At 42.1% G+C, this 27598-nt stretch overlaps 1 protein-coding gene across 1 annotated transcript in view; it reads right to left on the bottom strand.

Moving 5' to 3' along the window:
• Positions 1-27373, bottom strand: part of LOC147891192 (cytochrome b-c1 complex subunit Rieske-4, mitochondrial-like) — a 28831-nt gene extending 1458 nt beyond the window's left edge. The window contains exons 1-5 of the mRNA XM_087389175.1: positions 27251-27373; positions 23318-23401; positions 19770-19821; positions 19441-19573; positions 11932-12116 (exon numbers count right to left, since the gene is read on the bottom strand). Of these exons, the coding sequence (XP_087245301.1) occupies positions 11932-12116; positions 19441-19573; positions 19770-19821; positions 23318-23401; positions 27251-27373 (577 nt within the window). The remainder of the gene's footprint in view (positions 1-11931; positions 12117-19440; positions 19574-19769; positions 19822-23317; positions 23402-27250) is intronic.
• Positions 27374-27598: the final 225 nt, after the last annotated feature.

Raw genomic sequence — 27598 nt, 5'->3', positions numbered from 1 at the left:
CCAGAAGGAAAAACTTTCCTTCTACAACCTCTTCCACTTTAAAGGCAATGCTGCAGGGTTGCTGTGGTTACAGTCTACCAAACCAACAATATTATTTTGTACATGTCTAACCTTTGACAAGTTTCATTTACTACTCTTCCATTCCTTAAATGAATCACGTCTAGCAACAAAAAATTCCAGCCTAGTCTAATTGTTAATGGCCATGATCACCTTTTATTTTACCTCTCCTTAGAAAAACCTGATTGTGCCACTCTAGTACCAGAAAGACAGCCTTGCCTCTCCATCTATCTTACACTTAAGAAGGATCCATTACCACATCCTTATAAAACACATCGAGGATCTAACCAAGGACAGGCGCTTCACGTAAAACATCATCTCTATTTTTACGATTGCAGACCAGCAATTCAAGCTCCCTTTCAATTAAAAGGGAGCTTGAGACATCATTTAGCATGAAGAAAGACCTTGCCAGCCCTGGCCATATCTTCCCTCACCTCAATCCCCTCCAACTTTACAACCGTTATCATGTAACTAGAGTTTAAATCACCTAACTGCCTTATACAGCAATGCGTGCTGGATCCAAGCCATAATACTTGAACTGTTCTGCTACGAATGCTTTACTTTGACTAATTTACAAATAGCGCTTCGAAGTGCATTAAAAAATCTCATCATTGGTGATATTCTGTGGGCTGGATCGGGATAGGAATGCTGGAATTTCTTCCCAAGCACAAAATAACAGCACTTCAACTACATTCCTTGGATTGCATAAAACAGTGGATTAGTATTAATACATTCAAGCGCAACCAATGGGATTCGTTTGTTTTTTCCCCCAATCGCCTTTAACGATATTTTCTTTGTTATCATCTTCGGGACCTATATTCGGGTGGAGGAAATAGAAGCCCAAATGAGTTAAGAGTGTAAGAAAAGACCAGAACACACTCGAACATGAGCAACTCCAATAAGAGGTAAAAGAATAAAGGAAACAGCATAAATAAAAATACACTACCCACCATAAAGCTAAGTTCCAAAAACAGATCGAGTAAAACTATGTTTCCAGAAAGGAGGACCATAAACTTCCAGATCAAACCACAAATGACAGGCCTCATTCACACTCAATGTGGCATTTGGGACCACAGTCAGGGCAACTCCAGAGTGGTCCAGCATCAACACGACTCCTTTCACCTAAAGCGAGGACTTTATATTATCTACTGGACGGTGGGGTATGATATGCATCACCCCCCTTCTTAGTGACTTCTCACTAGATAGTTTAGGATCTCCCTACCTCTGCTCTTCATTTGCAAGTGTAGCTTCCATGGGCTGCTGGATACATTTGCAAGTGTAGCTTCCATGGGCTGCTGGGTACATGCGAAAAGGGATACCTTGGTCCCCATCTAGCCTAGGAAGACTACAATGCTCACTGCTCCTGAATGTTCAAGTTTGATTCTTGTACTCATCTATGTGGATGAGCGTCTAGAAATCATTCTCAATCATATCAGGTTCACCATTTTGAAAACTTCTTATTAGCTCTTCATGGACGTTCATTTAGGATACAATAACTATTGTCACTTCTAAAATCAATGTCTCAATATTTTGCACAACCACTCGCGAGGTTGAGTACAAGTATGCCTCATTGAATTTTCGGATTCCATCGCTTCATTAATGCACAAAAGAAAATACATTTTTGGCTTGATCATGTTCTTGGAAGAGCAAAAAATTAGGTCTAATGAAGCTACACATGAGCCACATAATCAAGCTCACTTAAATTTCATGAAAAAGTCTTCTAATAAGTATAATCGAAACCTGCAAGAGCAAGCTCAAGAAAGCGGAAATACATCATGCAAGGCATGAGAATAATCACCTTAAATGGGCCAATGAAAAGCTCCTTAGAGTGAGCTAGAAACAAAATCCAAGGTTGAGGCTGAAAGTTCCACCTCAACCCTATTGTGGTGTCCGAGAAAAATCCACTCCATCTCCTATTGGAAAATAGCCCTCCTAGTAGAAGCTGCCTGGGAGAACCCCTGCATGCTCACCCGAATGGCCATGATACTATTGTTTTTTTAAATGTTATGCCACATATGCTCACTTCTTTCAGGACAGCCTTGGATGTATTCTGTAATGTTGGGGCACATATCAATTGGCATAAATCCAATGGCTTTTGGATCAATGATGAGGACACCCTGGATTTGGGGAATGACATTGGCATTCAGAGGGGTGTTCTTGTCAGATATTTGGAATGTCATGTCGGTATGGGTATCTCTCCATCACAACAATTTGCTCCTGTGTTGGATAACATAAGGAGAAAGCTCCTTTTTTGGAGTTTGGCCAAGCTTGACCTTGCCTCTAGAGTTGTGGTTGTCAACCGGGTTTTGCTGGCCACAGCTTGGTTTGTATGCTCTTGCTGGTGCCATTCCATGAATTGTATCACTCGATTCAAGAGACCTATAAGGAACTTTCTATGGAGTGGACTTGATGGCACAACAGATGTTATAGCTAGGGTGGCTTTGGAGACCTTGATTGTCCCCACACAGGAAGGGGGTCTCAACATCATTGATCTAGATTTACAGTGCTAAGAAGAGAAAGGGATACGTTGTTGGACTCTGTTTGAAGGAGAGAGGATTGTAACTTTATTCAGCTATTATGTGTGGCAGTATTTCTAGTTGGTTCTGTCTGGGAATCTGATTACACTTGTAAGCAAGTTAAGATTCACTGCAATAAAGAAATATATCAGGATTTTTTCTTGGTAGGGATTAGTCCTCGTTCACACCCATGCCATGTCATAGTTTCTTTATTCCCATTTCTGTCTAAACTCTTTTCTTTATGTGCTGATGTTATTGTTGTTGAAAATAAATTTTCAGTCTTGTGGCTATTAGTTTCAGGTAATTAGTAAGAGCATAATCACTCTTCTACAAAGCATGCTTTTGATACAATTCGCCTTTAGGACAGTTACGAATGGGGTTGTGTATTTGCTCCCACGTATTCTTATTCAGGAAATTTTTCCAAAGACGCTTCATCTAAACAGTTCCTTTCTTGTGAAGGACGTACATACATACGAAGAAGAGTTGTAAACACAAGAGAACAAGAACTGAACACAAGTGGACTCCAACTGAAATGTTCAACCAAATGAAGTACAAGCACTTGGTATATATAGTCTAAGTACTAGAGCACACTAAAACTCTAAAATAGACTAAGTCCTAGTCTACTACACCACAATATCATTGTATATATCCCCCTCAATGATATGGCTGAAATGCTCTGGAATGATCTCAGAAGCACTGCAGTACCTAAAGTACCATGATTGCACAAATTCATCCACATGTGGATATAGCAACCTATGGGAGTACAAAAGAAAACAATGTCATTTTACAACCCCCTTGACATTGTTTGAATGTCTCGTATCCCCAAGCCATGTAATACAGGCACTGACAGGTTTTTAGTGAAGATATCTGCTACATTGTCCTCAGTGGAACAATAGGTGAGATCAATGAAGCCATCCGTGATACAATCCCGCACATAATGATAGTGATTTTCTATGTGTTTCATGCGAGCATGAAATACAGGATTGTTTCCAATAGCAATGCAACTCTAGCTGTCACAGAAGATCGAAGTTGTGTCACCATCCTGAGCATGATGCAAGTCGTGCAGAAGCTTCCTTAACTACATGCATTCCATAGTGGCTGAATTTGCAGCTTTTGTATTCTGCTTCACTGGAGGAGAGAGACACGCGGTCTTGCTTCTTACTGAGCCATGTCTAGATTTGTTGAGCATAAATATATCAAACTGCCCACCAACTACTGGTACAATGTGCCATCATACTTTTCAGCTATATCATGCTTACTCACCTTGATTCACTTTTCCAATGGAGTGGCCACAGGCTTACAGTTCTCCAACTTAAATTTCTGCAACAACCCCTTCGAAATTTTGTTTGACATAGAAATCCCCCCTTGCGTTTGCCAAAATTCAATGCCAAGACAGTAGTGTAAGAAGCCCAAATTTGTCATGTCAAAGGGCTGTGACACAAGATGGGAACAGCACTGCTGTAATTTGCTGCAAATTACTGCCAGTGAGTATGATGTCATCGACATAAAGCATAAGCATGACCAAATCTGATTTTTGTTGCACAACATATAAATTTGGCTCTGTATGAGTGTTGACAAAGCACTAGGACAGCAAGAACTGATGTACTTATGATACCATGCACAAGGCACTTGCTTCTGCCCATACAAGGCTTTCCTAAGCTTGCATACCTTGTGCTCTTGTCCCTGAACAACAAAACCCTAGGGCTGATGCACATAGACCTCCTCCTTGAGATCCCCATTGAGGAAGGTCCATCTGGTACACAGACCCACCCTAAAACACAACAAGAGAGATGACAGAGCAAATGGTAGTCATCTTGGCCACCAGAGAAAAAGTCTCCTCATAATCTATCCACTCTTCTTGCGCATACCCCTTAGCAACTAAACGGGCTTTGTACTTCTCAACTGTACCATCTGCATGATACTTTATTTTGTAGATCCATTTAGTGCCAACCACGTTCTTGCCAATGGGTGCATCAAGCAAGTCCCATATAGCATTCTTTTGAATGGATCTAATCTCAGCCTCCATGGCTTTCTGCCATGCCAAATTGCCCTGAGCATCCTCAAAGCGCTAAGGCTCAGTTTCAGCTTCCATCACTAGGAACATAGGAGAAAAATTCACCTGCTTCTTAGCATTCTGAGTGCTGGCCTTGATTCTCCCCAATATAGGCTGATATTTAGCATCTGCAAGTGTCAACCTAGCCCATCTAGGAACTGAATTTCCCTGAGCATCCTCAAAGCGCTAAGGCTCAGTTTTAGCTTCCATCACCAGGAACATAGGAGAAAATTTCACCTGCTTCTTAGCATTCTGAGTGCTGGCCTTGATTCTCCCCAATATAGGCTGATATTTAGCATCTGCAAGTGTCAACCTAGCCCATCTAGGAACTGAATTCTCAGCTGTCCCGCTGGAAATAGCATATCTGGAAGTGCATCTGGAGTAACATCCTTTGCACGGCGTTGATAATGCTTCCAATTATTGGGCTGTCCCTCCCCATGAGCTGGCTGCAAATCTGAAACATTTGAGGAAAAAGAACCCCCAACCCTGTTGGAGTCTGAGAGGTAGAGGGAACATCAACTAGAGAACCCAAATCAGCATCATCCTCAAACTGAATGATGCCTAGAGGTGTATCCTCATATGGAGGTAAGTCATCACTAATGGGCTGCATGCTATCATGCTCTGCAAACAAAACATCCCTACTTATGATTACTTTCCTTGTGGCTGGATCATAAAGCCTAAAGCCTTGGCTTTCAGTGCTATATCCCACAAAGATGCATTTAATGCTTTTATCATCAAGCTTGGACCGATTTTCAGTCGGTACCAAAGCATGACCCAAAGAATCTAAAATGATTCCATTTGGGCTTGTACCCATAAAATGCCTTAAAAGACGTCCTGTCACCCAATGCTTGTGTAGGGCAGCGATTCTGAATATATGTGGCTATAACAATTGCTTCACCCCAATGCCTTTGACATTCTCTTAAATTTCAGCGTACACGGTGTCATCTCCATGAGAGTCATGTTGTTCCTCTTTGCAATCGGATTGTGATGAGGCGTGTATGGCACTGTTTTGTGGTGCTTTATCCCATGCTCTTTCAAGTATCCCTCAAAAGCATGTGAAGTATACTCTCCCCCATTGTTAAAATTAAGTGTTCTGAAGCTGCTCCTCTCCCTGTGAGCTACTGCCCCCCCCCACCCCCCAACTCTCCCTCTCTCAGCCAGCCCCCTCTCCCTCTCCCTCTCCCTCGCTGCCCCCCCTCTCCCTCTCCTCTCCCTCCCCTCTCGCCAGCCCCCCCTCCCTCCTCCCTCACTCTCCCCTTCCTCCTCCCCGCCCTCCCTCTCCCTCCCCGCCCCCCTTCTCCACCCCCGCCCCCTCGCTCCTCCTCCCTCACCCAACAGCCCTCCCCGCCCTCCCTCTCCCCCACCGGACAGCCCCCCCGCCCTCCCTCCTTCACCCCCATCCCCTCCCTCCCTCTCCCTCCCCGCCCTCCCTCTCCCCCACCCCCTTCTCCACCCCTGCCCCCTCCCCCGCCCTCCCTCTCCCCCCCCGGCTGCCCCTACCCCCGCCCCCTCCCCCCCCCCTCCCCCGCTTTCCCCCCCCACTCCCTCCCTTCCTATCCGCCCCCTCCTTTCCTCTCCCCCGCCCTCCCTTTCCCTCCCTGCCAGCCCCCTCCCTCCCTCCTAACCCCCCCTTCCTTCCTAACTCAGCCCCCTCCCTCCCTCCTAACCCCGCCCCCTTCCTAACTCAGCTCCCTCCCTCCCTCCTAACCTTGCCCCCTTCATTCCTAACTCAGCTCCCCTACGCCTCCCCCCTCAGCCTACCTCCATCTACCCCCCTCAGTCTATACTCTCCTTCCCTTCCCCTCTCTCCTACCCTCTCCTTTTTCCTTCTTCCTGCGCCTGTGTTGGAGGGCGTCCTGGGCAGTAGTTTCACGGACGGAGCTTTTTCAGTGTTGGAATCGGCCTTTTCACATTGATTGGCAAATGGATCCCCATTCAGCCAATCTCCGTCCATTTCCACCGGCCGTGAGAACCGTCATTTTTTCAGAAGACGAGTTACAGCAGCTCAAGAAAGATGTGGAATTAGAGGGCTCCACATCACTTTTCGCCCGCATCTTTGGGTCACACCCTTCTTGATCACAGGCTAGAGACTGGATGCTGGAGGCGTTACTAGGAGATCGCCCCACACCTCAGGGATATTCGACTTCTGGGACGTGGATTCTTCCAAGTGGTTTTCGACTCCCACGAGTCCACAACCCTTGTTCTCAAAGCTAATCCCCTGGCTTTGGGTTCGAGGAGGATCTTTCTTTTACCCTACACCTTGGGCTTCGATCCAATCGAGGAGGACAGAGAGAGACACACATATAGAAGAGAAGGCGGGAGAGGAGGAGAGAGGAGATGCACATCACTGTTCATTAGATTTCATGGTCTTCCTCAGGTCTACTATCGACTGCTTGCCACTATTAGAGCCACATTCGGAGTGGTCACTGAGATCCCCACCGTTCCTAGCATGCCTTCTTCCTTGGCAGAGGCAGTCAGTGCAGATGGGGTGCCTGGTGTTAGGGTCATTGTCTCTGACCCTAACATCTCAGATGACCACATCATGCTTCAGCATCCAGAAGGCTCTCTCTTTCAACAGAGAGTCGAGATTTCAGGTAGACAGGACCAGTGCAGGATTTGCAGGACCCTTGGGCACTTTGCTAGAGACTGCCCAAGGAAGAGAAAAAGACCCAAGAGGTCTTCTGGTGCGGCTCCTTCAAGTACTACCCCGACTGCACCTCCCCAGCACCTTGTACCATGCACTCCAGGATCACCAGGAGCAGTAGGGCGCCCTGCTTCGCGCACCCCAGGACCACCAGGGGCAGCAGAGCACCCAATGCCCGCAGCACACCTATTACCACGATGGAGAGCTATCAGAGCGGCTCCCTTACCTCAGGAGGAGACCTTTGATCCTGTTCAGACAAACGCCTTCCAGACTCTAGAGGCGGATGTTGCTGCAGCCCCAGACACTACAGCTCCACATCAAGAGGGGCCTTTAGATGCACCAGCCCCAGTCACCTTGGTTTCTGACCACGAGGAGGCTACAGACACTTCTTCCCCGTAGACTATTCCTGCCACAGTCAGGACGACTGAGAAAGTGCAGGCACAGTTGAGGACTCCAGATTCCTCTTCGGCCCAGCCACAGGCCTCCTCAGCACCCAATTCTAGTTCTACTGATAGAGGCATGGCAGGTCCTTTTGCTCCATCTTCCACAAGTGCAGGTCTTCTTCGCACTCCTTGGCTAGACTTGCTTATCAGGAACTCTTTTTCAGCACTAGCAGATTTGACGACTTTCATGGATAATGACGAGTTTGTGCCCTCCACCTTAGGGGTCCCGGTCATGGGGATTCCTTTTGATAGAGCCTCCCCTTCAGCAGGTGTGGGGATTCTTTCACTTGTTGAGTTTCGTACCCTCAGCAGGAGTGTTTCGGCCTAGGGGAAGATGGTCTCCTCTACTAGGTCAACTAAGCCTTTCCATCCAGCATCCTCCTGTCGATGAGGATAGTCAGCTGGAACATACAGGGCCTAGGCGGAGTTCCACACCGTCACCGTAGGCAATTGATCCGGAATCAGCTTCATCCAGGTGTCACTGGAGGTGCTATTGATATCCTTTTTAGCCAGGAACACAAGTTGGATGCTAGTGATTGCTCTAAATGGGAAAAACTGCTTTCAAGACATACCTTCTGGTTGCCTGCTATGGGCACAAGGGGAGGTACTTGCATTTCGGTCTCTCCCTCTATTCTCCCCTTGGTTGCTGGTCATGGTATTATTTCCCCCTCTAGAGCTCAATGGATCATTATTTTGATTGAAGGGCATAAGATTGGTCTTCTCAATCTTTATGCTCCCACCAACAGAGGGGAGCAGATCTCCTTTTAGAAGAAGTTACTCTCTTGGGCCCCCATTGCAGATTCTTGGATCATTGGTGGCGATTTCAACATGGTTGAGTTGCCATGAAACAAAAAGAGAGGCAGACAAGTTGGAATTCATTCTTTGGAGAGGGCAGCCTGGGATGCCTTTCTTTTTCAGTACAGTGGCAGGGACACTTGGTTGGATGATTCCTTTCATGTTATGCCACAGTCACTCCTGTATTCTTGGTCGAACAGGAGAATACACATGCCCATCCATGCACGTATTGACAGATTTTATGTAGACGATTGGGCACTTGACAGAGGAGGATCTGTATGCATTTCTACTGGGGTTTCCACCTCAACATTTTCCAATGCTGTTGCAGATTCTTGAGCCTCATCGGAGAGGACGCTCTGCCAGTGTCAAGAAATACCGAATGCTTTTTATGCAGAGGAAAGCCTCATGGAGAATATTTTACAGATTTGGGTTTCTCACATACAGGGTGGAGCTGTCCGCCCATCTCAAGTAGCTACAACCTTATCCGGAATTAGTGACTATTATCATACAGTCACTGATTCCAGGAGACGTGAGATTCTCAGACCTGAGATTGGTATACGCCAGCAATTAGCGTCCCTTCAGAGGGTAAAGCAGAAGAGGCCCACAGATGCTTGGATTCAGGAGTGCCTTGCTGCAACAAGGACTCATATGCAGACATTGTTGGATTAGAGAGCAGAATATGCCTTTCATGCACGGGAATCCTTTTACATTCACATGGGTGGCAGGGCCAACAAACACTTTTTCTCTACTCATGGACCTAGACATAGTAGAAATAGTGTCTCGCAGCTTGTTGACTCAAACGGGGTGTTACAGTGAGATCCTGATGTTGTCATGCGTGTAGCTTCAGATTTTTTTGCATCCCTTCTTACTGCAAATCCAGGCACACAGGCTATAGATGATGCCAGAGAGGTTATTTGGCAATGTATCCCTGTACTGGTGAAGGATGAGATGTATGTTTCTCTGGATGCACCTTTCACCAATGCAGAATTCAAGACTGCATTACTTGCCCTTCACAAGGGCAAGTGCCCAGGTTCGGATGGGGACTTACCCCTTCCTTTTTTATTACTTTTTGGAAGCAGATTGGTGATCACATTACATCAGCCCTGCAGGGCGTGTGGGACTCTTGTGAGATGCCGGACTCACTTACAGATGGTCTCATTTATCTCATCCCAAAGGGGGGCAATAGGAATCTATTGTCTCAATGGAGACCCATCACTCTATTGGGAACTTTTTACAAGATTCTGGCAAAAGCCATCAGTCTACGGCTACAGGTTTTTCTTCCAGATTTGATTCATGACACGTAGACAGGGTTTGTGCATGGTGAAAGTATTTTTGATAATATTTGGGAGGCCTTAGAATGGGTCTTGCAGAGCTGCCAGAGATTGGTCATTCTACTCTTGGACTTTGAGAAATCTTACGACAGAGTAGATTGGGATTTTTTAGAGGGTACTCTTTCTCGCTTTGGTTTTTCAGATGCATGGATTAGAGGAGTATCCTCTCTCTACAGATCAGCCCATAACCAGGTGCTCATTGGGGGGGTAAGAGGGGACAGATTTCAGATTTCCAGATCAGTCCGCCAAGGATGTCCTCTTGCTCCTCCTCTTTTTCTGTTTGTGGCGGAAGCTATGAGTATCTACCTTAGCATGTTGTATTTCCGCACAAAGCTTGCTCTGGCGAGTTTCTTTCTTACTTAATAGAAGTCTCTTTTTTGCCAAAAAAAAAATTTTAAGTGTTCTAATTCTATAATTGGTTTGGTTCAGATTTGCTTTTCATGAGAAAGAGCCAAGTGAACCTTGAATAATCATCAATGCATGTGACAAAATACCGATACCCTTTATGGGTTGCGACATTCATTGGTCCACAAACATTACTATGCACAATCTGCAAGACCCTTTGTGCTCTTACTGAACGGACCATCCTTTTGGAACGGTATCTTTCCAAGAGCACAAGCTTCACACACCTCTTGAGTGGGCTGCTGTAATTTTGGCAATCCTTCAACCATATTATGATTATGCAAGTATGCCAAAGCTCTGTGATGTGCATGACCAAACCTGGCATGCCATAAATCACCTGGAGTAGCAGAAGAGACAGCCATAGCATGTTGATTATAGGGCTGAGCTTCAAGCTAGTAAAGACCCATGCTGGCCTCATCAGAACCTGTAGCCACAATCTCATACTCTTTCTTTGGATCCTTGATCCTGCATTGATCATTCTGGATTTCCACAAGCATGTGCTAATCATGAGCCATGGATGGAACTGAAACAAGATTTTTCCTCAAGTCAGGAACATACCAGACATCACGGATATACTTTTTCTTTCCTGAATCCAGAAGGATGGGAGCATCTCCCACTCCTATGATGTCTTGAGTGGTATCATTCGTACAAGTAACCTATCTACCATGAAACAAGTTTGATTTCTTCAAACCACTCTTTCCTGTAAGTCATGTGCTTCGATGCACACTATCTAGATACCAAGTATATTTCTTCTTGCTGAGATGCACTCACCCTATAATATCGTTTTTAAGGCACTCATTTATTTCCAAGGTGAGCTCATATGTTCTCTTTCATCACACTCAATTGTGTCTCCTGTTTGGTGGACTATTGCCAGGCACTATATCAATTGCATGATCTTCACACCTCTCAGGTGGAAGTTCACCCGGCAACGAGTCAGAAAAACATTCTCTAAACTGATTTAGGAAACCTCTCTGCTCTTTATCAAGCTTAGAGATTACGAATTGTGGATCATCAAACCTAGTATCCTTTGCAAAAACTAAGTACGCAGAAATATGATGTTTCATTACTGAGCATATAGCTGAAGCAGATACAATAGGGATTGAGTCTCCCTTTTGTTTGACATCCAAAACATGCTTCTTTGCTCTATGTCCCAAGGAGATCTTCTCTCAAGGTATTTGGGGAAGTTACAAGAAATTCAATGTTACAAGGGATTCAATGGTGGCCTAGGAACAACACAGAGTTTTAGAAACCATGTGTCAGGATTTCCTTTTACCACTGCAGCAGGCAGTATGGATTGACATTACTCCCCTTGGCTAGGTGTTTGTCACCTAGGCTTTCTCTGAAGTATTGAACCTCCCTTAGGTTTCCTCATTCATCATGGTCAATAGACATACGACAATACAAAGGCTATTTTATGTAGGTTGCTTTGGTCCTTGGGGCTGACATATGCCCAACCAGGTCCTGAAATCATTTTTACATATATTTGAACCCCAAAATAAAGGTGCTTTTGTGGGAAGGGAAAAGATTAATCAACATTGCATGGACTGGAGCCATCATAATGCTTATCTGATAGGTATACTACTTACAAAAAAGAGGTAACAATACAGAAATACAGAAGAGTAAATTTAGGACACAGTATACTGAACTTGCCACTAATGGTGTTCAAAAACATGAGAGACAAGAGGTGAACCTTGATTAAGTGACATCTTCCATATTGCTGCTGGCCCAGCTGTATTACTTGAGCTATGATCCTGAGAACATTTCAGACCTGATACCATCTCATTTGTTGAAGACCTGGACACTCTGGATGCCAAGGATAGCAAGCAAGGAGAAGACGCAAGCCTCTTGCCTACACCCCTGATCATCCTGCTGGATCTGCTCACAAATCAAGATAAAAAGAAAAGGCATTATCCACAGAATCAGTGAAATCATCGAGGCCACACCCAGGAAACATCCTTCATGTTCATGACCAGATGTTGTGTCTATGGATGCATGTATGTGCAAACTACCTTTCATCGAATACATAAATCAGGTACACTGCACATCAAATAATATACATGCTAAATATTTCAGATGATACTAAAAGAGCTCCACCCACATGCAAGTGTAAATGCACAACTCTTTTGTTTGTGCACATGCAAGTTCACAGGTGCACATGTGCGTTTGTATCGTGTATGTATTCCATAAAAAATAACCAATATTATTGTGTTTAATATGAATATGTGCAACATGATATGATACAAATAATTCAGGATTGTGTGGCATAGGGCCCATGGTTGAGATGGCAAGCTCTCTCTTATGCCAACCCTTCCATGTGGATGGCCCATGTGTGTATCAAATAGGGTGGTTGTGCATAGTCCATGGGATAATATTATAGAAAGGGAAAAGTAAGATGAAGTGGCAAGCATCTTTTGTGCCAACACTCCACCTGTCATTATGGGAGTCTTTTGTGCATTATTATATTGGAGAAGGATCCACACATATGAGTCACCAAATCTGGACCTTTATTTGTGTGTAGAAATGGAGGCCAAGGGGTGTTGCACTCAATTGAAAGTATTTAGCCATTTAACTCACATGGAGGGTGCCATCCTCTCATCTTGTGCATGTGGGACAACTCCTTATTAATGTAACAATGACTATAAAAAGACATTGTACGAGCAGAAGAGGACATACACACATCACTCCCTCTCCCATGAGCTTCTGTCGTAATATTTCCATGCTGAGTTCTCCACTCTTCCCTCGTACTCCGCTTCCCCCCACCCCTATGATTATCCCTCTTCCCTTGTGTAATACTTTCCCCTCCCCAACCACTACTTCTCCCATCTAGTTTCTCTCTGCATGCATATATGCCAAAATTCACCACCGTGGGTCATGGTGCCAAGGAAAATCATAGAATTGGTGTAGCTGTTGGGATCAAAAGTGTCCTTATATCTAGGCTCTTTACTCTTCCTTTGGTTTTCCCATCCATCCCATTTTCTCCTTTTCCAAGAACGAATTGCAATCCCTCCACCCATCTCTCCCTTCCTCCTTGCTTCCTGACCTCCACTCTGCCACGCTCATCTCCCTCCCCACCCATCTCTCCCTTCCTCCATGCTTCCTCATTCCCACTACCTCAGCTCCCTCCCTCAGCTGCATGCAGCCCCTCATGGTCATCCACCACCCCCCTTCCAGGTAACGTCTCCTCCTCTCCACTTTGTGACAGCCCCATCATCCCCCTCATGCCTGTAACCTCATGTCCCGTCCCCTCTCCGTGGTTACTCCCCAATCTCCTCTCCTCTCCCATCCTATGGCTCACCCTCCACCAGACAAGCTCCTGGCTAGCACTAACATGACCCCTCCCTCTCAGAAAATACTCAGCTCTCACAGCTCTCAAGCTCCCCCTCCTCCCAACTCTCACACTCTTTCTCCTCGCAACCCCCACACGGTCCAATCAAACCCCCCACCCCCCATCTCCCCCCTCACCATGCTTCACTCAACCCTCTCTCACAGCCTCGACCAGCACTTCCTCAAGGCGACTCCCCTCCTTGGCGGTGCTCTTACCCTTACCCTCACAGCACTCATTGACCACTTAGTACTCTCCCCAAATCCCTGTGGCCTCACCATCCCCCCTCCCACCTCACACTCCCTCAGCTCCCTCTCTCACGACCCCCCCTCCACTCTCCTTCCCTTCTCCTTTCACCACACCAACCACATGACACATGGCGGATCCACTAAGACTGACGTGTGTCTTTCTTGTAAATCCATGGCAATTGGTGATTTGTAAAATTTTGCTTTTCTGTAAGTGATTATATTGAATGCCAAGACCACCCTAAAGTAATGATAGAGATGTGTCTTCTTGTAAATCCATGGCAATTGATGATTTTTAAAATTTTGGCTTTTAAAAGTGATTATATTGAATGCCAACCACCCTAAAAGCCAATATGACATAGTCAATTTGAGGGGAAAGTAAATAATTGAAGACAATTGTTTTGAAGCCAAAACTTCAGATGGTCATAAGTTTTTGCATAAAGAAACTGCAAAACATGGAAATATTTAGTTTTTCAAAATCTTAAAGTTTGCGGGAGCCATTTTGGCCCAAGACTTGGTGAAAAAGTCAGATGCAGCGGCTGCTAAAAGAAGAAGTGTTCAGTATTTCAATGCTTTTGACCCGTGGGATTGATTAGGCCTGATATGGAGTTGTTTGAAAAAATCATGCTATACCGTTTTTTCCAATTTTCCATCTGATAGATGGAGAAAATAAGCTGTTCTTCTGGATGTAGACTAATTTGATAGAATCTCTGAAGATTGCAAGCCAAGGCAGCACAGTTTTGACCTGCTATGGTTCAACCTCTTTCCCCCCAGTCAATTTTGATTTCACAATATGTTTTTTTCCTACTACGCCGTTGGGGTACTTCAAAGTCTGCAGTATGAATAGAGTTCTAGTTCTAAGTCTTACTGTGACAGGGTTTTGAGTTTGAAGGGTTTGGGTTTTAGACTAGATTTGATTTTTTTTTTCTTTTTAACTTTGCAAAATAAGTATGAATAAAACCGCAAGAGAAAGATCAAGGCGGAAATACATCATGCAATGCATGATAAAAAACTCCCCTAGCCTCTCCGCCTTCTCTCCCCAGCCCTCCCTCCTTCTCTGCCTACCCTCTACAATTGCCCATGATGTGACCCAAAGAAATATTTTTACAAGTTTTAGAATAGTCAAGATGCATCCAATGCCCCTCCAAATGGGAAAGTTTGACAGTCCGTTCAATTGCAGGAAAAGGAAAATATATAACTCCAATGGCAAATGTTTCAAATATGAAAAGCCGGGCCACTTCTATGACTACCTTGAAAAGAATGTTGCCTATGGAAACAACAATAACAGAGAATCCCTAATGAAGACATTTGCAAAAAATAAGATGGATGCAGCCCTGTAGACAAACTCAGCCCATACTCTACTCAAGGCATGGGGATCACATAAAATATCACTGACACTCTTTCTAACTAGTGATGGTGCTATGCCTAGCTTAATTTCCTATAAGTTAGCAAGCGGAGATTCAAAATGCCTTTGCATAACCAAGGCATGTGATGATTCCACTAAAAGATCAAGATTTGAGTAATGTAGCTGGGAGATTAGGAAATTTTATCCTTATCATAATGTCACATGCACCCCTGCACTTGGGTGCAAGGTGACACACAGGCTACATCGACAAGTGCATTATAGTTCCCTGATAGAAAATTTTATCATATGATGTGACCCCTTTGTGAGCCCTTGTCCAAGGACAATCAGGCACAAGCTACGTAGCTCAGTCTCTCAGCCTTAGGTAAAGTCAAAAGATCAGTCCTTGTTCACAGGTACCCACTGGAGAACAGTAGGGTATTGTTTCCATCTTAGGATTATAGATAGGTCTAGGTCTAGGTCCAGCCTAGGATAGGAGCCCTTCTCTGATAATTCATCCAGTTTTTTCACGAGTTTTTTCCCCTATGGATTTTTCCCAATTGGCTCCCTCCCTCGCTCATTGAGCAGGAGGTCTTCCCCCATTGAGGGGTTTGTTTTCGCCACTAGGTCAGGTAAGATGTTTTATGCTACTTCCTCCCGTCGATGAGGATTGTTAGTTGGAACATACAGGGACTTGGTGGCGTCCCTCGTCGTGGCCGTAGACAGCTGATCAGGAATCAACTTAGACCTTGCATCTAGGGTGGTGGTTGTCAACCAAGTTCTTCTGGCCACGGCTTGGTATGTTTGCTCCTGTTGGTGTAGCTCCAGGGATTGCATCACTAAACTCGTAAGGCCTATAAGGAATTTTTTATGGAGCGGGCTAGATGGCACAGCAGACACTATTGCCGGGGTGGCTTGGGAGACCTTGATCCTTCCCACACAGGAGGGGGGTCTCAACATCATAGACCCAGATTTGCAATGCAAGGCCTTGGTTTGCAAGTTTGTGGTTAGAGGCCTCTTGCCTGGGGATTGAGCCTTGGAAAAATTTATTCATTCAGGGCATTAAAACATGGAGACCCTCCTCAAGTGGCGACTAGATGGACACTACCAGATGGATTTTCACCTCAGCCCATCTCATATCTCCGTCCTCTCGCTTTGGTTGCTATTTTGAAAGCTTGGTCAAGCTTCAAAAGTACCCTTCGGTGAATTACTCCCTCCTCTCTCAAAGAGATTGACAGGCAGCCTATCATGTGGAATGATTGCATACTTGATGAGCAGGTAGGCAACTTGGTTTGTCTCATTATATGCAATCAGCCACTTCGGTCAGCTCTTGGAAAGCCTTCAAAAGGATTCCAAAAGATCGTCAACACCAGTTGATCAGTCACCTCAAACGAAGTGCAAGGAGGATACTTCAAATAGATGCAACCTTACCCCATGATTGGGTGGTTATAGATGACAAACCTGTGGCTTGCTCGCTTTGGATGGGGGCTTTCTCCAAGATAGGTATTCCTCTTGAGGTCATTGCTTTCTTGGGGGGACAGGAGGATGCCTTAGTTTTTTATGTACAGTCAGGTGACATGCTATCTATTTCCTCATATGATATTCTTTTGGGCACGCCATTTCAGCCTGTCAGGATCATGATAGGCTATGTGGAACAAGGCAAGGACTCTGCTTGGCATATAAATCCGAGCCCTCGTCTCTCTATTTCGGGTTCATGGAGGTTGTGGCTCTATGGAGGAGTCCCCATAAAGTATCTTTAGTGGGACCATCGGAGAGTGGGAATGGATTGTTGCAGGGAGCCAAGAGAGGAGTCTTTCTTTTTTTGGTTACACGGTCAGAGGAGTCTTTCTTTTTTGGTTACACGGTCAGTAATACCAAAAGGTTCCCAATCAGTTGTAGAGGTTGGAGACCTTCCAGAGCCCCTCATTCGGAGGGCTATCAGGTTTCAGCTGACTTGCAGAGAGTCTTTGGAGAAGGCTCTCGAAATCCCGAGGAAATAGAAAGATTACTTTATTTTTTTGGCTTTCTATACATGGAGGGATTGCAATGAACAGTTGGAGATCCCGGTTTGGGGCAGATTCCAATTGTCCAAGGTGCTCGTCTGCAGATGAGTCGATTCATCCTTGCTTATGGGACTGCAGACATGCGAGAGCCATTTGGATAGGGGCTGCCAGGATTCTCAACACTATTACCCCCTCTCATTTCTTCATGGCATGGGGATCAGTGGCTTGGCTCTCTTAATCAAGTCCTCAGATTTTCTACGAGTGGCGGGATGCTTCTTGGGCCATTTCTATTCGACGACACCTAGTTGAGCCTTGCTCTCTAGAGATATAGACGAGTGCATGCTAATGTGGATTCTACTTGGGAGACACTAGCTAGTATTACTGCTTGGCAGATCTGGAGGGCCAGATGCACAGAGGCCATTGATGGATCATAGGTCAACCCTTCTCATACCTTGGCGAGTATTTGGGCTGATACCATTCACACTCTAATGGCCAGTTGGGAGAGCATGCAAGGGTCCTCCAAGGCAGCCTCTTCCAGGAGGGTTATATTCCTTATGGAATGGAGAGGCTCCCCTTTTTTCTCATAGACTACATCAAGGTTGAGGTGGCATTTTCAGCCTCAACCTTGGTTTCTCTCCGGCTCTTTTTAAGTTTTTGCTTACTCTTCTATAGTGTTTTGTCTCATGTTCAGCATGATGTATTTCTGCAAAGAGCTTGCTCACGCGGGCTTTTTTCATACTTACTAGAAGTCTCTTTCATGGGGGAAAAAAAAAATCCATCCAGAAGCTCCAAATCCATCATAGAGACATTTCGTCTTTCTGAGTTTACCTTCCAAAACAAGAGGTCGTAGCTTAAGTTTTCCCCAACCCTTTCTCAAGAACAGCACTCCTCATAAGGTAGCCTGGTCAGCTATCTTGAAGATCATATTATTGATTGTCCATAAATATTCTCCACCCCATAGACCCCCTTATCGACTATGTCAAACTCAGCAAGAAGAGATCTTCAGAAAATTCAAGAACTCCTTGAGATGGGTCATATTTGAGCCAGCAATTTCGCCTTCTATTCCCTCAACTCACTTATTTCAATCTTCCAAGATGTGTATAAAGTCCTTGATGAGAAAATAATCAAAAACTTGCCGCTATTCCTCCAATAGATGACATCTAGAAGAATCTAGTATTTTCAAGTATGTAGACCTTAGCGGAGGCTATCATCAAGTTCATGAGGCATAAGACATCAATCTAACTATCTTTCAAACTACCTCTGGACTTTTGAGTGTGTGGCCATGCCTTCTTGGGTTGCAACCACTTTCAATAGCTGATTGAAAACTAGTTATTGTGACATTAAAGAGAATTCATAAGAGTAAGTTCTTAATTTTAGTAAGGATGAGGAGGGGCAAAGAATGCATTTAGAAAGTTCATCAAAGTCTTATCAAATAATGCACTTCTGACCAATGGTTTTGAAAAGTGAATAAGAAATCCAATATCTTAACCATATCATTTCTGAAATGACGTGCACACATACATGGCCAAAATCCAACAATTGTGAGATGGTCAAACCTTCAAACCCTCATAAGTTAGATCACTTTTTGGCCTATGTTCTTACTATAAAATTTTCATCTTTTGCAAAAATAGTTCCAACTCTTCATGACCTAACCGAAAAGAAAGACAAGTCTAAATGGACACGAAAAGAAAAGATTATAATTTAGTAAACTCAAGCATGGCTTGACATACAGGCAAGTTCTTATTATCTCCGACTTGTAGAACCCCTTTCTTGCAACAACTGACACAAGCATGGTTGGATTTTAAGCCGCATTAACTCGAGAGTTCATGCAGGAGCCTATGAAAGCTGTAAGACTTAAAGGTGCTGAACTTTATTACGATGACTATAACAAAGAACATCCGACAAGAATACATGCCTTTGAATTCTGAAAATGCAACTTTAGACTTCTCGTCAAAACTGACCATCAAGCCTAAAGTATTAACCTCCGTTACGAATTTAATAGATGAACCTACCTACCAAACCCCTGGCCTCGCCCTTCTCTCTTTAAAACAAAACAATACAAAAAGCCCTTTGCAGGCAATCAAAGGGTGCGCATTGCTCTCTCTCTCTCTCTCTCTCTCTACCTTTTATGGTCAATCAAAGGGTGCTCCTCTCTCTCTCTCTCTCTCTCTCTCTCTCTCTCTCTCTCTCTCTATGGTAGCATCTGTAAAACTTTAGTCATCTAAACGTAATAAAATCAAGTTGATACTCGAGGCAACGGCAAGTTTCAATACTTTGAAATACATACAGGTCTTTGACATTAAATACACCTGACGATTCCTTAAAACTCACGACGACACAATAAATAAATATATTCCCACGAATCGCTTCAGTTGCTGTGCATAGCTCAGGAGAGCGAGAAAGCACAGACAAAAGGACCCCTGCAAAATCGGACGAAAGAAGTTGATTAACAGCAGAATAAAGATAAGCATCCAGCGATGCGAAAACCAGCATTGGAAATTTTCGAACGAAATAGTATTATTGCTGCTGAAGCGTGAAGTTTAACTGAACGTTTTGAACCCAATAATATTATCGACGAAGATCGAAGCTTCAAGCAATACGAAAGGAAATACGTACCTTCAACATGCACGTCGATCGCAACGCGAGTGGAAACTTCATGAAGTTGGTGCTGGTAACAAGAATATACCCCACGTAATCTTATGTTTAACTAACTAATCACGTCATTACTTATGGATCCGCCCATGCATCCCCATGGCTCCAAAATGCTACCCCCAACATTTTCCTTGTTTTCCTTGGCATTTGACTCATCCTGCTGGCTTGGCTTTGTGGATTTTGCCTTTACTAGCCAATTGCGATTAGTTCAACGACTTCGAGCTTCTTTCCTATTGGTTGAAACAACCTCCAACAACCTTGTCAGATCCTCATTACTCACAGCTTGGAATCACAAAGCTTTCATGGGGACGTACTTTTTGCAATGCTAACTTAGCATCTCCCTGCTAGAGTTCCAACTTTAGCATGAGCGCAAGGAGGCCTCTTATGCCATGGAGGGGGGAAATGAGGGAAATAATGATGGCTATTTTGGATGTTTTTCCCTTTCAAGATCCTAATTTGGACATTTTTCCCATGATGCATGACATAACGATCCAAGGGAATATGAGAGAGGGCTATCAGGAAATGACACATCAATAGTAGAGAAATGTCATATCAATGGTTCTCAAGGGTAGGGAAAATAGCACCATGAGGTCTAGAGCATAAGGTGTTATTTCCCCTAGTCCCACTCTATTACCCCCCCTATTTCGCCTCTATCTCCCCTAGCACATTTGCACAGCGTAACAAAAATAGCTATTTTTCCTCTTTTTCCCTCCATGACATAACTATCCCCATAGACACTCCAGACTGTAGCGGATGCCCCCAACTGGAATCAATTTGTTGAATCAAAGTTCAATAGTGTTGAGAGTTGGCTTGCATATGTTTTGTAAACACACACACACATGCATGCGTGCGTGCACGTGTGCGTGCACACACACACACACACATGCACGTGCGCACACACATGCATGCACGCACCACACACGCATACACGCACGTGCATGCATACACACATGTGTTGACATTTGGTATAAACATGGGTATGATTGTGGCTCGATTGTGGAGTGGTATTAGAGAGCATATCCATATAATAATGCCAAAAGAGATTAAAGGTATGAATATACATGGGTACGCCTTAAATTATTCACATTAGAAAATCATAACTTCAATAAAGATAATGGTTGATGGTGGCCACATGAGATGTCGGTATGTGTGGTTACATGAAGGTATATATCTTTCCACGTTTTTTGAGCACCATGGATTTCTAGGCTCTGTGGATGATTTTTATAAGACATACTATGTAAACGTAGACGTGTGATAACAAGAGCCATCCAATTTGAATGGTACAAGATGACAAACATGGAACAAAGCTATGCCTTTGGTGTTGTCTTGTGCAGCAATGATGGAGCTGCACGTTGGTAACATGGTGGGTAGATGCATATTCATGAGAACTGCTAGTATGTTGGTTTGCCCATGACTATTACATAATATATATGATACTATTTTTTTATCGAGGCATCTTTTAATTTTCCATAAGCATTATGACGATAAATGATAGGTTTATGACTGAGGAAGATACTTGGAGACTTGGTGTGAGCAATAGATCTGTAGATAAAACAAATTCTTAATAAGGTGAAGATAGGGTCAAATCTTTGTCTAAGTGCATGACGTAAACTGCTATCTCGTGCCGTGATTAGTTGATATGTGGTTGATCTCGCAGTAGGATTTTGAAGCTATGTACGTTGTGGTCAATGCACGTTGGCATCTTGATTTGGATAAACTTTTTATGTTGATGGGTAAAATGTACAGTTTTTATCCATGTCACATTTAAGTATAACAAAATTGACAATTAATGGTGTTTTGTCTAGTGTACATCCGTTTGGTTTTTGTCTTGTCATGTATTTTGACTTTACAATAAATTAATACTAGGTAAACCCCATTCTTTGCGTCATCGTGTGTACTTTGTCCAATTCTGTTTTGTTTTTTTATCTTGTCATGTATTTTGATTTTCCAATAAATTATTACTAGGTAAACCCCATTCTTTGCATCATCGTGTGTAACTTGTCGAATGCCATTTTGTTGTTTTACTTTGATATAGAAGTTGTTGATGACTGTATTGTTGTTACTATGGATATAGTGTATTTTCCAATATGACAACATATCTCATTTTTATTAAGTGTTTGAATGTCAAATATGTTTAGTGCTCATGATTTATCATGGCTTAATGTCTATAGTCAATCCCCTTTAGATGATCAAAAGAGGTTTCCCATTCTTACATATCATTGAGTGGAAATCTAACAGCAAAGGATAAATCCATATTATATTTATATATATATGTATGTGTGTGTGTGTGTGTGTGTGTGTGTGTGTGTGTGTATACGTACGTACATATGTACGTTTGTATGTATGTATAAGAGAATAATTTACACATATCTATAGAGTACTATTCAAACCTATACAGTAGAATATAAATATATGACAGAAGTTGGAATCATCAACATGCGAAAAGGCAATTTAGATGAATAAATCAATAGGAATAAGCATTTACAAGAGCAAAAAATATATATGTATACATACTACATAACCACACACATATATATATAACTTAAAAATATAAAAGAATACACACACACACACACACACACACACACATATATATACATACATCCATACATACATATATATATATATATATATATATATATGCGGTTATGTAAGTATGTATATAGATATGTGTGTGTGTGTGCAAGCGCGTGTGCATGCATCCATACATACATACATACATACATACATACATATATATATATAAGTCATTGATATATAAATACATAAATATGAATATAAATAAATAATATATAATATATATATGTACGTATGTTCTTACTTAGAGTTATGTGATTATAATATATATATTTATGTAGTGGGTTATGTATGTAATTTATCTTGTTGATCAAATGAGTTTATTTAAAAATTACTTTAACGTTAAATCTTTTTTATTCTAGTTCTTCATAAATATGATTACTTCCTTATAGGCTTGTTTATTTAGTCTTTGATTTTATATAAATCCTAGTAGTTTTATTTATATATAGCATTGTAACATTATAGCAATTTACAAGTTATGTCGGTACTACCTTTATCTAAATTGGGATTGATAAAACTTGTCTAGGTAGAATATCTTTTCTTTATGTTTTCTATATATATATATTTGTATGTATGTATGTATGTATGTATGTTAGAGGATTGTGTGTATGGTTATGGGTAGAGCTTAAGTTTTTCCTCTTCTTAGTTGGCCGTCCTCAGTTTCTAAGGTTTGCTCGAGTTTTCTTTTCTTAGCTCTTTATAGAATCTGATATTTAATACGATATATATATATATATATAGTTTATTTTTTTTTGTGGTTATGTATTTGTATATATGTATCCACGTGTATATACTCACCTTTATCTTTATTATAATTTTATTTTTATTGATTGTGTAATTTAGATTGTAACTTTCCCTTATATATATATCATGAGCCATGAAACGTTCATCCTCATTGAAGGAAGAAAAACTAGAAACCAATAGCAATAACCAACCTTAGATAGAGACGAGACGAACACAGAACTACCAAGAACGGGGATTAGAAAGCTAGCAAGAGCGGGCCAGAGGCCTCCTACGACCTGCACGAGGCTGGAACGGAACGTGATGCACTCTCGGGAGCGTCATTTGTGCAAGCAGAAACCTATGAGCAGTTTTATCCGAGTGCGTTTTTCAAGAGACGATATTTCCTTAGGAAATATGGTTTTTATACTTTTATTTTCACAAGAACTAGATCGCTTTATCATATATCTATACAAAATAGTCACTCATTCAATTTCACATAACATAAATTTTCTTTTTCATAGACATCCTTTGTACCCATTTTATTATGTTAAAAAAGTGTTAAAAGTAATTTCTTTAAGAAACATCCCTCACAATCACTCTCAATTTAATAATGTTATACATATATAATTACTTATTAAACACATCTATGTCAATATAACAAGAGATTTCTAGTTCTTTTAAAGCATAAATAACAAGACATTTATGGATATGTTCTAAAGAAGTTAAAAGTACTATAAATAAGTATTAAGCATTGGGCTTGTGTATCTACTCTCATAAAATATATACAAGATTCAAGATAGTATATTCAAGATTTTGTAAAATATAACCCCCTACATGTGCTCAAATGACATTTTCCAATCAATTTGAGTGATTTGAGTGGTTGAATGACTATATTTGGACATTGGATGTGGAAGTTATGTTAATTTTAAAGTGCTGTCTAAGGTAGTTTCGCCAGTGAAACTACCTTGGGAGACCTACTTCAAAGAGGTTTCGCTGGCGAGACTACCCCCCCTATTAAGTAAAAGTTATACGAAGGATCATAAGGAAATTTTCATATAGAAATCTACTCTACATGTGGGTTGCTTCAAAAGCCATCCCATTATGTTATTCACGATCCTCAAAGATTCATGTAAAGATCTGTGTATGAAATAGGCATTCCTATAATACTTTGCATATTTCTAAGTGAAACTATGTTATCTTCTGATCCATTTTCACCATACTTTTACATCGTTGGAACCTTTTTTTTCCCCTTCACTCGAACGCTCGAAAGATTTTGCTCAAAAAATGGTCATCCCCATGCACTCCCTGTGCAACCTGACAAATATGAAGAGGGGAGAGGAGAAGAGTGGAGATGAGGAGAGAGGGCACAACTAGAGAGCACACCACAAATGACTAACTGTACACTAGATTTAGTTGAAAATGTAGAATATATACAAACCCATTTAGGTTAGGGCTAGGGCATCTAACCCTTTCCTTTATAGCACTCACTAGAATGAGGGAATTAATACCAAGACAATTTGAAAAATAAATCTGAACATTAAACGACAAATACAAGATTTGAGCTCCCAGACGAGGCTAAAAGTTGACGTATAGGAGAAAACCAATCTCAGACGATAATTTTCGATGATGCCATGACCAACATGAAGCATAGCTGCCGTGTTGATTGGTTTATTAATGGGATGTTATTTGATTTTGAAGCTGGGAAGAACAGCATGCAGCACCCAAACTAAAATTCAATGAAAGAAGGGACCGAGGTTAAGAAGCAGAGCTGAGAATGAGCCATCAAAAGAGGATCTGACAAAGAGCGACCATTTAACCAACCTTGAAGACGTCAAAAGAAGCCACCAGTAGAGGGTCACTGCCTAGAGCAAGCCACATGATCTCCACGTGATACTAGTTTAGAGAGGTCAAGGGACATACAAGGAGAAGGTGCTCAAACAAAAATGAGAAAGAGAAGAAGGAGCGATTTGAAAGGCATGAGGTTGAGAAGGAACAGAGGATGTTGGAGAGCAGGTATTAGAACGAGACCTCCAATCGCCATCCAGCCACCACCCATTCCCATGTCAGCATGAGAATGTTGATGAGCCATGATCTCCCAGCAACCCTTGGGCTTGCCTAAATAGAAGCAGTGCCGAGACGAAGGAGAAGAGCCGCTTCACAATGCCGTTTTAGCAAAACTAGCCAATTGAAGGTATGCTCCTGAAGAAAGACACTCGATTGAACACTCAACTTCTCCTGAGCAAACTCAAGAACGATAGAGAACCCAACTAGAGCAACCACCATAGACTACAAGAACTTTGCTCATCAACGCCAATCACCATAGATTATGAGAACTCACACTGCAATAGCATGCAAGTAATGAAGGACGAGTAGCCATAAAAGGCAAACAAAGAATGGAGTAAAAACACATAACCTACCAACCCAATAAATTCCTAGCACTCACTATATAAACTCTCTTAATTAGCCAAGATACACCAACCTAGAGCATCAGTAATAGCTCACGCCAAGAAAAAACCATGCACCTCTAGCGATCTAGGCATCGCACCTTAATCCATACCTATTAAAGAAGGAATTCCACTTAGAATAACATAAGAACTAATCTAGCCACTTCTAAAGAAGACCAAACAAAGAATTCTACAAAAAATGACATCTATAATGAAAGACTAAGTAAATTATAAAAACTATATTTATAAACTCTAACCTTAATACATTATGTTATCTAATTAGAGCAACCAACCAAAATCTTAACCCTAAGCATCCAAACAAATCAAACCACAAAAATAGCATCAAGAAAATCATTATAAAAAATGTATAATCCTACTTATATTAAAACTTATATAATATAAAGCCTCTAACAATAGGAGGACTAGGGGTAAAAAAATTAGGTGAGTGGCCACAGTTTAGGCGGAGAAGATTGACATAATTCCAAAAACGAAGTCATAGCTCATTCAATGGTCTACAACTTCCTAGTTCACTTCATTACTCTATTCCTCACACATCATCTAATATCTATGTTCAAAAATTGCTATCTACTCTCTTTTTCCTAATGGATGTAACAAACAGTGAAAAACACAAACCATAGAGATAAAATGAAACATATCTCTCTCTCTCTCTAGTTCTTCGATTGACATGATTCCAAAAACAAAGTCATAGCTCATTCAATGGTCTACAACTTCCAAGTTCACTTCATTACTCTATTCCTCACACATCATCTGATATTTATGTTCAAAAATTGCTATCTACTCTCTTTTTCCTAATCGATGTAACAAATAGTGAAAAACACAAATCATAGAGATAAAATGAAACATCTGTTCAGAGCAATGGTCCACAAATTTTAAACAAATATAAGTTCAAATACATAAACATATGTTCAAAACCTTGGAGCACAAAATGTACATTGTCATCACAAAATAGGAAAAACTCATTCCCCTTTATTGGCATCTAGAAGCCTACGCTCTAAGGACCTCAAGTAAACAGTCACCATGTTATCATCTTTCTCAAGAGAGACACAATATCTACCTAGCTTTGCACATGCACATGCCATGTTGCCCGTGCTTGCAAATGCATCCACAACCACATCCCCCTCCTGCGTGAATGTGTACAAGAGAAACCTAGAAACAAGATCTTCAATTGTTAACAAACCAACCATACACAAAGATTGAAAAAAGCACCTACAAACTAAAATCACCTGCTCAATCTAAGTTGTCTCTCCGCACCACCTCACACGAACTTGTGTCCCTCTTGTATGCCTTTGAAGGTGTGGATTTTTGTCTCCCTTATCCAGTTTAACTACCTAACGCATATGTCATTGCCAAGGCTCTTCTCTACTAAGGCTTTATTGTAGTATGTGGGGATCTTGCATCCACGGCACTACTACATACCCAAGACTAGCCAAGTCATCTGTAACCATGAAAACATAAACAAGTCAAACTTCTGCAAATTTGTGCATAAACATATTTGAAACTGTACTACCATTTAAATGAGACGTCATGTACCATCTCCTTGGGATTCTCTCGCATGTAACCGCACTCAAGGTATACCATCAATGTGTGAACTAGCTCAAATCCATTACCAATTGCCCCCAACTTAATAAAACACATATGTTTTGGCAAGAAAGTACTGATGAGCCACCCCCCATCTTTGACCATATGGTTTGCAAATGCTGGAATAGCCTCCACAAGACCCATATTTAACCAGCTCCACTCCAAAATCTCCTTTCCGGAGAAGCGCTCAACCAGAGATGATGTAGGAAAGTTTGCCCACATCATGCTTGCAGCTGCCTTTGTTTCTTTCTCTTCAATTGTAATGGATGGAGGGGTCAGCAACTTCAAAAAATTCCTTACTTTCACATGAGACTTGAAGAAAAATGAAATTACAATCAATAATCATATTCATACCATTTTGATTAAAATACACCTAGAGAGGGCACATTTCCCTCCTCATCCATGAGATCAAGTAAAGACATGTAGATATTGAGGGGATTAACAATTAAA

The sequence above is a fragment of the Dipteris shenzhenensis genome, chromosome 18 (genome assembly GCF_047967505.1).
Source record: "Dipteris shenzhenensis isolate YYH24624 ecotype China chromosome 18, Dip_SZ_1.0, whole genome shotgun sequence".
Lineage (NCBI taxonomy): Eukaryota > Viridiplantae > Streptophyta > Polypodiopsida > Gleicheniales > Dipteridaceae > Dipteris > Dipteris shenzhenensis.
This window is presented reverse-complemented; position numbering and strand designations above follow the sequence as displayed.